This window comes from Tauraco erythrolophus, chromosome 16 (assembly GCF_009769465.1).
Source record: "Tauraco erythrolophus isolate bTauEry1 chromosome 16, bTauEry1.pri, whole genome shotgun sequence".
NCBI classification, from domain to species: domain Eukaryota; kingdom Metazoa; phylum Chordata; class Aves; order Musophagiformes; family Musophagidae; genus Tauraco; species Tauraco erythrolophus.
The window spans coordinates 6,993,017-7,009,639 of NC_141480.1; the positions used below are offsets into that span (position 1 = coordinate 6,993,017).

The window sequence follows — 16,623 nt, forward strand, 5'->3', positions numbered from 1 at the left end:
CAATATTGCCGTTCGCCCGGTCCTGTCGCAACAAGGCATGAATATGCCCATTTTCTCTAAATTTTAAATATAATTTCTGTTTTAACTCATCCAACACTTCCATCCCCCCATTGTAAACACACATGGCAGAAAGAGGTTTGGAAAAAAAAATATATCCTTCACCATTCCTAGTGTTCTGAATTGTATTTCTGACTCCTGGGACTCAAATCCTACCAGGTCATTGAAAAGGACAGAAGGTACCTGCGGTTTCTGATGAGGCCCTGATGTCCTTCTCGGGTTTCCCATTGGATGCTCTCTGATGGGGATGAGAGAGAGAATGTATTTGCTTTCCTCTATCCAAAAGTCACAAACTGTTTGAATGGCAAACCCGTGACTAAAAAAAGTAAATATATAAAGTAAACAATAACCCACAGCCTCTTTCTTGACTAAAAAAAGTAAATATATAAAGTAAACAATAACCCACAGCCTCTTTCTTAAGTTTCCCCGTCTATCCAGTTTTCAAAGTGCAAAACCTAGAGAAGCATAGAATGATTTTCTTGGGGTTTTTTTTCATTTTGTTAGGGCTTTTTGGCCCCACGTGCTTGACTGGTATGGCCTTTCCATAGCAAAAGTCAGATAAAGCGTAATAGCGGTCGTTTCTGCACATGGAATTATGAATCATTCCAGTGACTTGAGAATCTAAGCTGTTAATAGGCTAAAAAAAGGATTTTTTTTTTTGTTTATCTTTTTTTTGGATTGTTTTCTGTTTGCATTATAATTAAGCATGAATATATATTAATATATTACACTGCTTGGATTGCAGCTGGAGCAACCCAAACCTTCCTATGCTTTAAAACTAACCCCCACCCTGCAATCCCTGGATCAAGAGATTTTTTTCTTCTCCCTGTGCCAGTTATCCTCAGTTCACATGATTAAAAGTCCCTCCCAGCCCCCCCTTCCCTTTTTTTTTGTTTTGTTTTGTTTTTTTTTTTAGTAGATATTGCCACATTCTTAAATTCATGCATTGCTGCATTGCTATTGCACATATATAAAGGATCGCTTGCTCCCTCCCAGCTGCTCCCTTTCCCTCACTGGTTGTGCACATCCTCTCTGCGAACGATCTTGTAGATGATCCAGTAGAAAATGTTGAAGATGAGGAACGCCATCGGGAAGCCGATGCGTGAGATCTTGTCGATCTTCTTGGCTCGCTGGATGAAGAGCTTCCGCATCTCCTCGGGGGAGCGGGAGGGCGGGGGGACCGGGTTGGCCGTGTTGTTGTTGTTGGCGCCCTTGACAGAGATGCCGTCCTTGGCTTGTAGGCAGGCTGGTCCCATCCCGTAGGCAGTGAAGTTGAACCTGCCTTCGCTGGCTTCGTCCTCCTGAAACAGATTGAGCATGGGACTCTACTTAAAATGAGATATAGACAATGCACCCTCGCTATAAGGCTCTCCACTGACGGCTTCCTGCTCTGCAAGGGAAAGACGCCTCTGTTGCGCCCTGACCTCGCTGCCCTTGGACAAACCCTCTGCGCTTGGGAGATCAGCCTTATAGAGGGGTGCCAGCCGTGTGATGCACAGATGCAAATCAGGGGATCCAGACACCCCATGGAGAACAGGACCGACTCCCACCCCGCCCGTGTCTTTGATGTAACTCAAAGGGTTTATGGTACTGAGGGCATTTTTCCAGTTGCATCCCCTGTTTTGCTTCTGCCTCTCCCTCCCGTCCCCACTCCTGTCAGCACCTTCTTTGCTTTGCCTGTGCTCTCTCAGCTCGCCCAGAAGGAGTGGGCTCCATGTAACTCATGCACTCGAAGCCGCAGCGCGAGACTCCCCGCAGAGTTACATGGATGCGCAGGCACCCGGACCCCTCCAGCAAAAGACCTCTGCAGACAACGTGCAACCAGCCCCCAGCTCTCCTGCCCGCTGGACCCCCTCAAGCCCTGCAGCCCCTCCCCAAAACCCATCTTCCAGGTGAGGAACAGAAGTGCCCTTCTGTGGGTCAGCAGTAAGACATGGCAGCTGGTGCTAATTCCAGTTATTGAGCAAGAAAAAATTTATTCTTCAGTCTAAAAGCAAACGCTATTGCTGTTTTTTTTGATTCAGGCTTCTCAGAATGATTTAGCCCTATTTTATCAAACACGGGGATGGTAATCACAGGGAAAACCAAATTTGGCCAAAATAATACACCAGTGAGTGGCAGAGGCAGGGTCAGAAACCCAAATTTCTTGACTATAGGTCACTGAGGCTGATTGTTAGACCGATGGCACTAACTATCTGTCAGAGAGGCTGAGCCACACTGTGTCCCCCAACACTGACCTGTGTCCCCAGCACTGACCTACTGGCCCCCTCCCTCGTAAACCCCTGCCCGACATGTCCTGCTGCCCCTTCCCATCTTCACAGAGGGTCTTTGCTGGATGGCCTCAGTGTCAAACAGGCAGCTGTGTGGGATGGAGGCTCTGTGCTGGGGGTGGGGCAGAGAAGCAGGAGGGAGAGCACGCTGGCATATCTGAGCAAAGCGAAACAACCCAAATAAAATTAACTTTCTCTGTTTCATGGGTTTTTTTGGGAGCTGGTGAGTTGTATGACCTACTAGCGGGCTTATTTGTCTGCTGACATGGACAAATAAGCCCACTGGTAGGTCAGAGTCCCGGCTGACACGAATTTGCAGGTTTTTGGACAGTTCTTCCCTGCTTTGGTTGCATCCCCTTCGTGTATCTCTGGTCCCTGACATCTGGGGCTGAACAATCCTTAAACGTCTTTGCCTCCTAACAATACCTTTGTGAGGGAGAAGGGCACCAGTCAGGGAAACTGAGGCACGAAAAATTAGGAGCCACCTGCTCTCAGGGCTGGGCGAGACTAAGTGCTGAACATCTAGTAAGAGCCACTTTGTGAGCTAGGAGTCAAGGTTCATAGAAACTCTTCTCTTGGTTCTCTTGGAGAGAATTTTTCAGCTAATTCTGATTTTCTGATGATAGCTGATGCAGATGTTCTACTTTTCAGGCAGCCAGAACCTGCACTGCAGAGGAGGCACTGGGAGTAAGTGCCGTACCCAGGACAGAGGAGCTGATGGTGCCTTTTTCCAGGTGCTGTAACAAAGGAGAAGGGCAAAGGCATCACCAGCCTCGCTGGGCCAGCCTCCTTTGGCTGGGTCTCCAAAGAGGCTCTAAGTGGGTCTGATGATGGTGTCGTGTTAACCAGACTGGTCCGTACCTCGAAGGGACAGTAATTCTCCCTAGCCATCACAATCCCTACATCTCCTCATTCTAGGACCTGTCTGCCTCAGTAAATACAGAGTCATGGGTTCGGAGAGAGCTGTCTCACTGATCTTTCCAGTTGAGTTCTTCCCCTTCTTCCAGAGGGGAGGAGGTACGAGGTGGGTCAGAAATGGAAATGGCCAATTGAAACCTGGCAACAGATATTCATTGATTTGATTTTTGGTTTTTTGGAGAGGAAGAAAGACTCTTAATGATGAGAATAAGGTAGCACCTTGCATTTAACTCTGAGGAAAGTAAGAAACAGATGTGTCTGGATTCACTTGTGTTAATGCCAGACCATGGCACATTGTCCAGCGCATTGAGCTGTGAAGAATGGTGAGTAGGATTTGATCTGGGCAGACCTAATAAATGTGGTCACAGGCTGGTCCCCTCCCCAGCTGCCTCCATCAGCATGGACCACTGCAACATCTCACTTGTTTTCAGTCTGGCACGTCATACCTAAACCAGGCAGACCTACCCGGACAAGTCGGGACATCAGGACAGGGCAATTAGCTGCTTTGGCAGCTGCACTAACCCATTTGCATATTTGCAGTCGGCTCCTAGTTTTCTGATGAGCCTGCAAACTTTGTTCATTTGGCTTTTGCAAGTGTTTTTGTTTATGCTTCGTTCCAATTAAATTGCTGTGAGATTGGGCAGGGATTGTAATAGCAGCCTTGTGTTCAGTGGAACATCTCTGGCAAGTATCTTCTAAACTCATCTATATATTAGTGGCTTTTTTCTCCTTATTGTTTTATCAATCAAGCGATCTGCATACAACAGCATAGATCCAGAGACAGGATGCTTTAATCTGGAATAAGAGATAAAAGCACTATGAGGCACCCATGTTGGGTGGGTTTAGAACAGCCCCAGTTGATTTTGAGATGGCAGGGTCTCGCTCTGGCCTGACGAAATCAATGGGTGATGATGGTGTCAACTGTTACTTCTTTTCCCTTATATTTGTCCAACAGCCTTCATCCCTGGTCCTGACTGGGTTGGGGACAAGTGAACAATTATCTCCTGTTTTGCAGATAGGACAACTGAAGCAGAGAGAGGGAAATCTTCCAAGAGACAGGGATTCCTGCACCTTAGTCCCTGCTGTCTCCTCGAGTGGTGGCAGTTCTCCAGGCACACACTGTGAGCTGCTGTAGGACAGGTTAGACTCTGGGAAAGACTTTTAATGGCAGGGACAGGGAAGCAATGGAATGGGAAGTCTCTGAATGGATGGATCATGGCGGGCTCTTTAAAATAGGGGGTAGAAAAATACCTATGAGGAATATTTTAGGCAGACCTTAGTGCTCTCCTAGGGGCTATCTTGAGATTCCCATCAGCAAAATTTTCTATGTTTTTTATTTCTTAGCAATTTTTTTTTTTTTAATGCTGGCTTGAGAGCAGCCTCTCAGGCCTGGTGCTGAAAATTTGATACCACCTACCTGATTCTACTAGTTAATTATGGGCGATTTTAAAGTGCCTTTGATCTTAAGGCAAGACTGTCACATTTCTGTTTCTTTCTAGAGCATCCTGTGAGGTGAAATCTTTGCTGTGGTTCCTCAGCCTAAAAGCTGGTAGGGTCCAGGCCGCCGGGGACGCGTATCTATGTGATGCACGCATGCTTGGGTTGGCGCCAGTCATGATGAATAAGCACAGAGTGAGGATAAGGCTGAGAAAAATGCTCTTTCCTTCCAAGAGGAATTTGCAGTCTGTCTGAGAAGCAGATGCTTTAGAACACAGAGATGACAGAGACAAAAGAGTTGTCACTTACCTCTGGGCTAATGTAGGCTATCTTGTTGGGGGATGCTGTTCTCCGATAGACATGTCTCACACCTCCCTGCCTGCCTCCCCCCAGCCCTCCCTGTGTCTTCTGAAGAGAACTCAGACCACAACATTGCTGTGTGGAAATTGTTCTGTTGGGAACAACCCTTTTGGCTTAGACCACTTGGCTGGCTAACAGAAACCAGCTTGTGAGACTCCTGGGGTCAGTAGACTGTTAGAAGAGACACAATTCATTGAGGTAGCCCTGCTTTTTGATGTGTGACCTTCCTTAACATCTGACCACACACTGAGGACTTCCCTGGGAGCTAGTGGCTTTGTTCAGTTGACCATGTAGTGATGTTCTGCTGAGACAGATTTCAGCCATGTCCTTCATGCTTTATGTATTACCTTATGATGCCTCCTCTTCCTTCTGAACCTGAGCAGTTCTTTGTGCTGCCGAGACACGAAGTTGACAGCAGCGTACTCCAGAAGTGCGGAGAACACAAACAGCAAGCACACAGCCATCCAGATGTCTATGGCCTTCACATAGGACACCTAGGAGTCAGAGAGAGAGACTGAGATGAAGTGGCTTCTTCACCCAAATGACTTTTTGCTTACCATTTTATGTGGTACTCCCAAGGTCTTTGGAAGGAGTTGGTGAAGCCATGATACAGTTGACATCAGATCTTGGATATCAAAATCTAGCTCATTTAACATGAATGTATTGTCAGGCCACTGAAATTGCTCCTGGGCTCTGAAGTGGCAATGATTCCATAGTTTTTAATTTATCCAGGTCTTGATGGCGATGGTTTATATGCAAGGAAAACAGTAATCCAATCTGGTCACACCAGAAGCCCTTCATAACAGGGAAATTCAGTACTATTATAAAAGCATGATGGGCAAGTGAGTAAAAAGCTAGAATGTAGAGTGCATATCCATGCGTGGTTGTAGTAGGGGTTTGTAAGGTACAGAGCTCCTGGCTGCTGGGAGCTATGGTGGATCTCAGGGTAAGTGCTGAATCTTAGTGAAAGTTTTGCTACTAGTCGTAGAAACTCTGCTAAAATTTTTGCAGGAGGAGTCTGGAATTTGTTGTTCTTGCCCTTAAACCAGAATAGTGCAACGGCAACAGAATGTCTCTTATGCTGAGCAGGAGGGTCTGTGTGCTGACTTACGTGCTGTCCCCAGAAAGCGCACATTTTGCCCCTTTGGGAAGGTAAGTGTGTTCCCTACCTTGGGCAGTGATGCTCGGGAACCAGAGCTCTGCGTGGTCATAGTGAGCACTGTGGTAATCCCCAGGCCAACGCGAGCAGGTGCAGCATCCATATTGATCCAGAAGGAGATCCAGGACAGAATGACAATAAGGAGGCTGGGAATGTACATCTGGATCAAGTAATAGCCCATCTGCCGCTCCAGGTGGAAACGAGCTTCTATACAGGTGAACTTGCCTGAGAATGATGGGAGATACATGGAAGATTACTGATAAGGCACCGTCAGCCTCCTGTTTTCAGCTATTGTCTGGGGACTTGCCTTGCATTGCCCAGAGCCATAGTTTTGTTAGAGGAGGAAATTAACAGCTGTTGCCCAGGTCTGAAATACGAATGTACAACATCAACATAGAAAAGAAAGCTTTTGGCAGTATGTCCTTTGTTGCTTAAATTTCACCTGCTCCCTTGTGTCAAAGATGTTGGGAGAGAAGGTACAGACCAAACACCCTTGAACAGATGCAGATGTTTCTGGGTACAAGAGGGTTCCACACACTTGTGTCTATTAGCTTTTTATTCACTATACATGTGCATGTTTACTGGCAACATATTTATGTGTATTTATATATATGTTGTCCCTAGCTGTGTAGGACAAGACTGATATCACCAGAACGTCATCAGACATAGCAAGAGACTCTGGCAAACTCACAGTCCTGGATTCTTCTCTAATGAACCCAGCAGCTAAGGGTAAACAGCACTGACCTGTGTTGTAGTGCTTTGTGCAGTATCTCAAGTCTTTTTCTTCTTTGAGGATAAACTGAGGCAATGTCAGCCCGTCAGCAACTTGCACGGCTCCTTTTTCTTGCCACTCAAATATGAGATCATTCATTGTGTAGCCAACTGTTGAGAGGAGGAGACAAATACCATGTGAAACATATTAAATACTGATGTGGAAAGGTCAGATTTGTAGAAGAGAGCTACGCTTGGAAGCAGGGATTTATCCTGGCCCTCCTTGACTGTGCTCTAATGGATGGGATTTGGGTTGAGGCGAACTGTTTATGCATATGGTAAAAGCCAGGCTGTGCTGGAGCTGGGATGGTGCACAATGAATTGTCTGCAGTAAATCACATTTTTTCTTGAATTTGACTTGTTGAGCTGCTTTGCCATTTTTTTCAGACTTGACCTCTTTCTCTGAATGAAGTTGTTCATTGTCTTTCCCTCCTTTGGGATAAGCAACATGTACAAGGGGCCAAATGTTCATCCAGAGAGAAAAAAATCTCATTTGCAGCTGAAAGCACTTTCACCTTTCTCCTCCAAAGTGAAAGGCCAATGCAAATACAAGCAAGGCAGGGCTCCTCTCATGAGATCTTTTAAGGTTTGGCTTCTCTAGGAAATGTCACGTACTGAATGAATGGAAAATCCTGAGCGAGTGGTTCTCAAGCAAGCCTCCAGTGAAGGCTGAACTGGGAATGGGTGACAGCTGGGGAGGGAGATGGCAGAGGGGAGGGAGGGGGAAAAGACATTGCTTCCTCTCCAAAACAGATGTGCACAGGACTCACAGCTTTCTAACTGCATGATGCACGTCTGTACGTCCATGGGGAAGTTCTTCAAGTCCATGGGGCAGGCCAGAGTCAATGTGATTCTGAGGAGAGAAGACAGCACAGGAGAATGCCAAGTGGTTTGTGGCACTGATGAGAGGGTGAAGCCTCTGGGACACCCAATGTTGCAAACAGACTGGTACCTTGCCCAACACACACTGGCGTGCTGGGGGGAACGACTGATCATTCACCTCTTCCCTGCCTGTCTTTTCACACGTTGTGTGGGAAAGCATCAGAAATGTCAAACATTTGGGTCTGTGATACAATTCCCGGCAGATTCTCCTGCTGCAGGTGGCGTTTCATTGCAATGTTGTTTTGGACTGTGCAGAACAAAGAGCTCCCACACCAAACAGTTTTGCTGCTTCTGTTGTCATTTCTTGCCTCAGGTTCATACCAGTCTGGATTAGCAGCAAGCGCAAACTCATCCTCTGAACCCCCCAGATACGTTTCTAGAGACTGGGACTGTTTGGAAATCTTTGAACAGAACATTTCTGAGCCAGGGAAAAAAAAAAAGAGCTTTGGTCAAGATCACACTTTGCTATGGGGGAAAAGAGGGACTTTGGTGGGATTTTCTGCAGGGTAAATGCCCTGTGGTAAGTCAGTATGAATCTCTATATCTTCCTGAATTCCTGCAGTGCCCCCTGAGAACTTCACTTTTGTCTCTCAAGCTCTATTTTCCACTTGGTGCAGGCTGCATTTTCTGTGGTATATTGCTGTGCTGCCCTATATCATGATCTGTGCTCAAAATGTTTGTTTGGTTCAACCAGCTGATATTAAATTATTTGATTCAGATAGCTAGACTTGTGTTATTTTGTTTGATAATGCTGAAAACGCTGCTCCCTGAAGTGTTTAGATTTTTCAGCTTTTTACCTTGATATAGAAATAGCAGAATTTCCTGGGGGACAGGAATTGAATTTTTCTATCACCAGACCTACAAGAAACTTAGCAGGAGGGAAAGATATTTTAACTTAAATCCTTGAGTTGGAAGAAATTCTCTGCTTGAGTTTAGAGGCATGTGGGGACAGAAGATGTTGTGACAGAAAGAATCGACCTGCTCAAGTTTCCTTTTTATGAAAACAACAGCATTTTCTGTGTTTAAACAAACGCCTGGGTAGAAGAGAGTCACCACTAGCCTTTGTTCACTTCATTTTTCTCGTCACATCTCTGGCAGGGGACTCCATCTCGGATAAATCAGAGAGATAAGCCTTCAGTTGCATCTTCAGACAAGCCCCTTGAGAAGAATTCACTGTAACTGTCTGCCAGATATTCACATGCTAGATATGAAACAGGGGTGAGTGTGGCTGTGATTAGGTCATGAGATGCTGAGCACACACCGGCCAAGTGTGTGCTAAGAAGGGATCAGAAAGTAAAATCTCCAAGGGTGATTTTGGGTGAACTCAGTGCCGAGCATGCTGAGTTTTGGGTCCACGGGACAAAGCCTACCTTCTTGTAAGCGCCTTGACTGGAGTTTGACAATGGAAATAGTAGTAGCAAAGAGCCAGATAGAAAATGGCAGAGCACTTAAATGGAAATGTTTTTTTTTTGAAAGGAAAGATGATTTCTCCTCTTGGAAACTATTTACATTGTGCTCTTCCATCATGCATGTCCTCTTTTGGATTTTCATAGGAGAATATCCTTAAAAAGAAACCTATACTTTCATTAGGAGATGAGGAGACAGGAAAATTCTTTTTTTTTGAAACAAGAACTGAAGTGTTTTCAAGTTTTTGCCTTGAAAACAGTGATCAGCTCAGCCACATTTCTCCATGTCCCCTGCTGAGTCATTGCTCTGTTTTGCAGAGCAACCCCAGGGCTAGGGTGACCCATTATTCCTCCTCTGTGCTCCTCAAAACCCATCTGGAGCAAAACTCTGCCATGCTCACTGCCAAGATACTGGTGGCAGTCTTACTAGCTGCCTGTTTCTAGAAATTAGGAAATGTAAAGTTTCCACATTCACCCAACAGATATGGCAATCCTCTTACTGTTTTGGCCATCAGGGATCTGGTCTGTGGACTGGAACCACCTTGATGTTTGATGGAGACTGTCTATGTCGCAGAATTAAGCTGTTTATTTTCCATTTGACAGCTTCAGGCTGCGTTTTCTTCCCCATGGCTGCCACTGGGAGCTGCAGTGTGAGATGGGGTGTGCGTACCTTAAGCAAATTTACGTTATACATGAGGTGAAGAAGTCTTCGAGACAAAGTTAAACTTTCCCTCTTTAAGCTCACAAAGTTTGATCTTAATTTCACCAGTTTAAAATAAAAAGTGGGTTTGGAAGTGAAGTGAAGGTGAAGGATTGGATTGATTTCCCATAGGAAATTCAGTGCAATTAGTTCAGCTGCACTGATGGATTCTGGAATCTGGTGATAAAGGGATAAATGGGAAGAGTTACGCTGAGACAAAGCCATGGAGCTCTACTTAGCAGTTTCCCTAATTTTTTGACTGTAAAAGCTGCAGCTTTCAAAACACAGTTTTTCATGGGCTTCTACTAATTTTCATGTACTAAAACTGGTTGTAGGCTTGTGTTAGTATAATATCTGTAGTAATTTTACACTAGGGAAATCTTAAGGAATCTACTGGTGAGGAGCAGAAGTCCTCGGACTGAGAAAAGTCGAGATGAGCTAGATTCCTTCCTAGACCAACCCTTGATCTCCATATGCTTTGGCTAACACTTTCCTGGTTATCACTTTTCTGCCTGTTGCAGAAGCAGCAGTGAGTGGCGACCATTTGGCTGAAGGACCCACATCCTTCTGCTCCAACATGGATTCAACTACTGATGTAAAGAGATGTTTCACATCCTCCCTTTCTCACTCATTTTTTTCCCCTCTCCCTTCTGCAAATAAAACTGTTTCTGAAAAATAAATTTCCCAGGCATAATTGTGTCTTAGCAGGTCTTGAGGACAGAGCTGCCTGGGGGTGTGGAAATGCCCCCAGCTATGCAGTGGTCTCTGCTGTCCCAGAGGCAGCCCAGCCCATGGTGTGCAGTCTCCATGTCTTTTGAAAGCACCATCCAACTGCAAGATCCTGACTTCTGGAAGGAGGCATGAGGCACAGGAAATTTGTATCCATCTCCAGCTCTTCACTGGTGTGTGACAGAGCACTGCCAGGCTGCCCATTCCTTTTGAATGGGCATCTTCATATCTAATCGTGAAGAAAAATGACGGTGTTTTGTATGCTTTCTTTTAAAGGGAAGCTACTACTGCAAAATTAGGACTTGAAGCTCAGGTAGCTGGTGGCACTTTCTCAGAAGGATTCCACACTTTTGCCAACCTCTTCTTCTTGGGGCAGCTGGAGAAAGACATTCACTTACAGCCCATTACTCTGCTCCCACAAGGACGTGCTCAGACATGCAAACAGGGAACTGTATACCTCACTGCTCTTAAGAACAGGTGAATGTTGGATATAAAGGTCCAGAAGAAGGAGCTGGTTAATGACCTTTTCCTTCCTTTTAGCTTCTATAGTGATATTTATCTCAAAAATATTTGAAACTATATTGGTCAGGGAAATAAGGATGTGTTTCACTTTTCAGTGATTTTTGTGCAGAGGAATCTGTCCCAAAAGGAGGATGAAACACTGGCACAGGCTGCCCACAGCAGTTGTGGGATCTCCATCCATGGAGCATTTCAATTTGGCCAAAGCCACAGCTAACCTGAGCTACTGTTGTCAATCATCAGGAGGTATTTGCATGGGAGACCTCCAGAGGTCCCTTCCCACCATGTTGTTATGACACTGTTAATTGGAAGCTTTCCCACTTAAACCACCTCAATTTCTTTTATCCAGCAGCATGCTCAAAGTCACCACTTTCTCATTTTAAGCTTGAACAGTGGGGATTTAGCTCTGCCCTCCCCCACCTTGGTGAAGCTCTCCCCATTAACATTAAGTCACCTCACCTGATGCTGTAGAGCACATTGCCATTCCTGGAGATCCTCAGAAGTTTGTTGTCTGTGGTAATCTCATGGAAATGGGCCCCTTTCTCATTAGCAAAGAATAAGTCAGGCTTCCAGATGGAGTCCAACATAGAGGGGTCCAGGTCCAAAGAGTCATCAGGATATTCATTGTATGCCAGCCGTGGGTCATTCCACTGCTGTCGCAGGAAGATGTTCACCCGGTAATCCTGCACGGTGTAAGCAGGGAGCATAGAAACACAGTTAGTGCTCAAAGCAGGTCGAAAGTGCTGAGAACTGGGGAGCATGTACTAAAATTGTTCTCAAATCCACACCATGTCTAGGTCTACATTCCCAAGCTATGGCAAGCCTTGGCATTATTTCTCAGGGAGCTGTTGTTATTTTTAGCTCCATATCTTGGAGCTATCTCATAGCATGAGCAGCTGCCTATCCTTGCGTCCCTCCGTCACAGTGATCATCAGCTGTGTGTGAAGTGTCAGGACCTCTAGTCTGAACCCTGGGGCTGGAGAAGTGATGTTCAGTTGCAGCAGTCGTAAGGGCTGGGGTCAGCACGATGACCGTTGCAGAGAATTAAGTGGGAAAGGACATCGAAACCAACTTCCTTTCAGTGTTGAACCATCCCACATTGTGACTATCTATGGTTCCTCCAGACTTGTGAAAAGAAAAGGTACAGTGAGACAGGGAGTTCATGGAAGGGATATTCCCTCTGTGTCCACTAACACAAGGGTGACTCCGATGAACTGGTGGGACAAGCTTCCCTGGGCAATAGTGTGTGAAGATGTGTGTGAAGTCTGCTCTCATAATCCTAAGTGAGTGTTCTGGGCTTTGCTCTTTAATGTCAAAATGCCATAAATGCTACGGATTTTACAGGATGGCCATCTCCTTAAGTTGAAGGTAGTCCCCCAGCACTATGCAAAATGGTATCTGCCTCGTAACCGTGTATCTTACAGCTCCCCTGAGTTCCCCAGGCCAAGGCTGGCTACTGAGGTCCAGCTCAGACACTCTCCTGGGCAATTAAAGGCAGTTTCTGTTCTCCCTGTCTGACCAATAGCTTTCCAAGGAGAACTGCATGCCCCTTTTCTGCTGAATTTCACATAAGAAAGTGAGCCAACAAATTGAAATGCAGAAAGGATGTGCCAGCTACCAGGAGAGGGATGAAATCTCCATGTCCATAACCTAATTGACATTTTCTAAGTATAGAGGCAGAGTGCATCTGAAGAGCAGCATATAATAAACCAATTTCACTGACCTGGCCCAAACTAATAGTTGCTATCATGATTAAAGGTTTCTTTGGTGCCTTTGTAATACTAACCTACTTTGAAGACTTTTCTTGAGAAACAGTTAACAGAGGATATCTGATGTGCTTACTGGTCTCTAATACATGCTTCAGGCACTAGGACCTTTCTTACAGTGAGACTATTTGGCACCTCTGAGGGTATCTCCCTGGCTCTGCCATCAGGTCTGTTCTTTCCGTCTGGAGAACACAAAGCTGTGGAGTTGAAGGGTGTATGTGGAGAAGAGTCTTTCTGATGTTGCTGCCTCAAGTGCTCATTTGACTGTGAACCTACAGCCTCATATCCAGGAGGACTTGACTCGTGTGGAGTCCACTCACACTGGAGCATTGGGAGAGGACGGTGTCTTGAGTGCCTTGTGTTTTTGGCTGGGGCAGTTCATAGCCAAGCCGTGGTCTAGAATCTGTTTGAGGCCACTTAGTGCCATCCGCATCCTTGGAGCGCAGAAGCTGCTAATGACATTACTGATTGTGACAACAGCAAATGGACCAAGGGCTTGATGCTAAGAGGAGCAGACCTCTGAACATGAAAAAAAGTCGCAACACTCTCTTCTTCTGCTGATATTCCAAATGTCACCTCCACAAGTCCTAGTGCATCCCTCTGACTTAATTATTCATCTTTGTTGACCCTGGATAATGGGTCTTGAGAAAACATGAATAGCTGTAGACAGCTGGGAACCAGGGTCTTAATGCAGGACTGGCCCATCATGCAGACCTGTGAAAAAGAAAGCAACCTCCAGTCTCCACTTCCCATGGCACGCAGCAGCTCCGTGAACAACTTCTACACTTTCAACTCTCCCTTTTCCGTGTGTAAAGATCTGCAGCCATCACAGTCTGAGGAAATCAATGTCACTGACCTAATAGGTAGAAAGTAAAAGGTTGTTTTGCTTATTCAGCTACAAATAAGCTGGATGCTAGCAGGTCAGCTGCAGTTGGGGGCTTATGTCATGTTCAACACAAATTAAACTCATGTTTGGAAGAAACTTCAGCGGTAGCTGCCCAGAAGTGTTCTCAGCCTGATGGAGTGCTGGAAGTGGGGGCGGGGAAGTGGAGCCAATCTCTCTACAACAGCCTGTGTTGCCATGGATAAGCTTTGTTAGAGTAAATTCACTGCTTCTGCTGCAGAACTTGCCAAAAGAGAAGGAAAGGATGGAAAGAGAGGTGTAGTGTGGTTTGCTCTACCACCACAGCAGGCACAAACAGAGTGACTGTCATAGTCTTCATCACTGTGATGAGGGATCTTAATCACAGTCTTGAGAGTCAAATGACAATTAACTTCTCACAGTAGACGGCTGTGAGAAGGCCCCTCCTAACTTGTCTCCAGAGGTGAAATGTCCTGTACTCATGTCCTACGTGGGAACCATCCAGGGGCATGTAGTAAATGTGTGGAGTGAGAGACTGCACCACCTCCTTCCAGAGGATGCTCAGCAGTGTAGTGAGCAACTCTGGTGTGTCCTAATATTTGTGCTCCTCCTTTGGAGACAAGTGTTTGCAGTGGATATTTTTTATTTTGAAATATAGACACCTGAGCATTTTTGTTGTGACATAAAAAAGGCAAGGCCAAAGAAATATAGTATGTGCACTGGATGCAATTCTCTGGCTTTGCAACTTTATGGCATTAGTATTTTACCTGCCTGTGTGTGCCTGGTGTATGTGTGTTTATGAAGATTGTCCTGCCCAGTGGGTTTATTCCACAGTTCTGGCCTGGCCACTGAGAAGGGATGTTTCCTCCCAGATGCCTTTTCCCTCGTGACAGACAGCTGCATTGCACTGTAGTACTGAAGGTGCTGAGCAGCCTTTTAGATTTCTTGTGTCCAGGCTTATTTGAACATAAATGTAAAACCAAGCACTGCGACTGCACACTGGACATTACGCTGCCTGAGGAGCCAGCAGAAGACAGTGAGCAAATGGGGTATGTCTATGGCTGTGACATCACCTAAGATAAGGGTTGCAGTGTTCTGTACCAGCTAAAGGATCTTGTGTGTTCAAAGCTCCATGTCTAGGCATTGCAGTCAAGCTGAGAGGTGATGAGCCAAACAACACTCATTTGTTGGCTACCTGGAGATATACAGTGTTTCTCCTGGATGCTGTTGTATGAGGTCTTAATTAGCATCACCAAGAAGTCCGCAGTTATTCCTAACTGATGGACAGAATGGACCAATTTCTGATGTGAACTTTCGACAGAAAAAAAAAAGAAAAAGGTTTTACTGGGGCTGCAAACTCAGCAAAATACCCTTTTTCTCCATATCCTTCTTATCACTTGAGTTCCTCATTTGTGTGCCAATCACATCCAGGCATTGATTATCTTGTGCAGCCTGCTCCTCTGGCTGGCTTGGGAGCAGAGAGCAGCAACTCGGTGTTGTGAGGGCATTTAGGAGCTTTGCAATTTGGCACAAAGGCATTTTGGTCCCAAGGGGGAAATGACACAGGGCAAGAAGAAAATAACCGAAGTGATCTAAGTAGTTCAATTTGATAATGCTGAAATGAAATTCTGCTTAGTGGCCTCCAAGGAGCCAAGGAAACAGAAGATCATTTCAGACTGTTCCTTCCCAAGACACGACGGTCTTGGCATCTGATGAAGAGTGAGCTGATGAAGGCAGTGGCTGCTGGAGGTAGTGCTGTGAAGAAGGGATGGATGCTGTCGGGAAACCCATTAGGTTTCAGCCCCTGACTCGGGGGCTCTGTCAGAGCAGCCTCTGCACTGAACAGTTTTGGTGAGAGACTTCACTCTGATGGATTTACATTTTGGTGATGGAAAAAAACCCAGGGTAGAGACTGAGCTCCAGGAGGGGTTTCTGTTATCCCACCTGGATAGCAAAGCAAAAGAGGCTTTATTGACATTGAGTTCATTCTCTACAAAGGGAAGGAACAAACACTTTTAAGGCTACTTGACCTGCAAAGGAGCACTACAGCTGACTGCTTGAAAAAAAAAAACCAAAAACAAAAACAAAAAAACAACACACTGAGAGCAGATCTTGGAAGGGTTAATAAAGGACCTCATTACCTTGCCACAGCTGTAGCCAAGTAGTCAATTTGAAGCCTGATGTGAAAGCCACAGCTGGGCAGGGGAGGAGGCATTGTGGGTAGTGATTGTGTTGGAGGTGCTGCTGAGGTGGGAGTCTATCGCTTGAGGAAGGTAGGTACATGGTGAGGGGCGGGAAGATGTGCCGTGGTGCTTAATATGTGTGGGATTTTGGTTCTGGAACCCAAAGAAGAAAGTTTTTCTGGGCCCTCCTGTGAAAGGAGGGGAAAACATTTTCCTCTGGGCCAAGGAGGGGGCTGCTGGTGGGGGCAGGCTGTAGCTGCTAACTTGGATTTCAAGCTTAGCAACTTAATAGTGAAGTCTTGTTCTTCAGCTTGATTTTTTTGTGTCCTTGTATTTGAGTCACATAGTCTCATTTTATGACTTTTTATTTTTAATACCTTCCCTCTAATCAGTGCAAAGACAGATTGCAACCACAGAGGTGGCCAAAACACTGCAGGTCTAACACTGAAATTGCAGCACACTGTGAGATGTTGTGAAAACCTTTTCATTTTGTGTTACGTGACTTGTTACATGCTTATCATCTCTGTGGGACTGATGGCTGGTTTTAAGAATGACTGACTGCAGAAAATTGAGCTTAAAACCTAGCCTTTGCTACCAGCTCTGT

The 16,623-nt window shown here is 45.6% G+C and overlaps 1 protein-coding gene across 2 annotated transcripts in view; it reads right to left on the reverse strand.

Moving 5' to 3' along the window:
• Window positions 1–1,067: 1,067 nt before the first annotated feature.
• The window catches only part of GLRA1 (glycine receptor alpha 1), a 38,222-nt gene continuing 22,666 nt past the window's right edge, over window positions 1,068–16,623 (reverse strand). The window contains exons 4-9 of one of the 2 annotated variants that reach the window (XM_009983684.1): window positions 11,668–11,891; window positions 7,743–7,825; window positions 6,946–7,083; window positions 6,212–6,426; window positions 5,390–5,536; window positions 1,068–1,358 (exon numbers count right to left, since the gene is read on the reverse strand). In XM_009983684.1, the coding sequence (XP_009981986.1) occupies window positions 1,068–1,358; window positions 5,390–5,536; window positions 6,212–6,426; window positions 6,946–7,083; window positions 7,743–7,825; window positions 11,668–11,891 (1,098 nt within the window). Of the gene's footprint in view, window positions 1,383–5,389; window positions 5,537–6,211; window positions 6,427–6,945; window positions 7,084–7,742; window positions 7,826–11,667; window positions 11,892–16,623 lie in introns of both variants that reach the window. The other variant, XM_009983685.2, reaches the window with a different exon arrangement.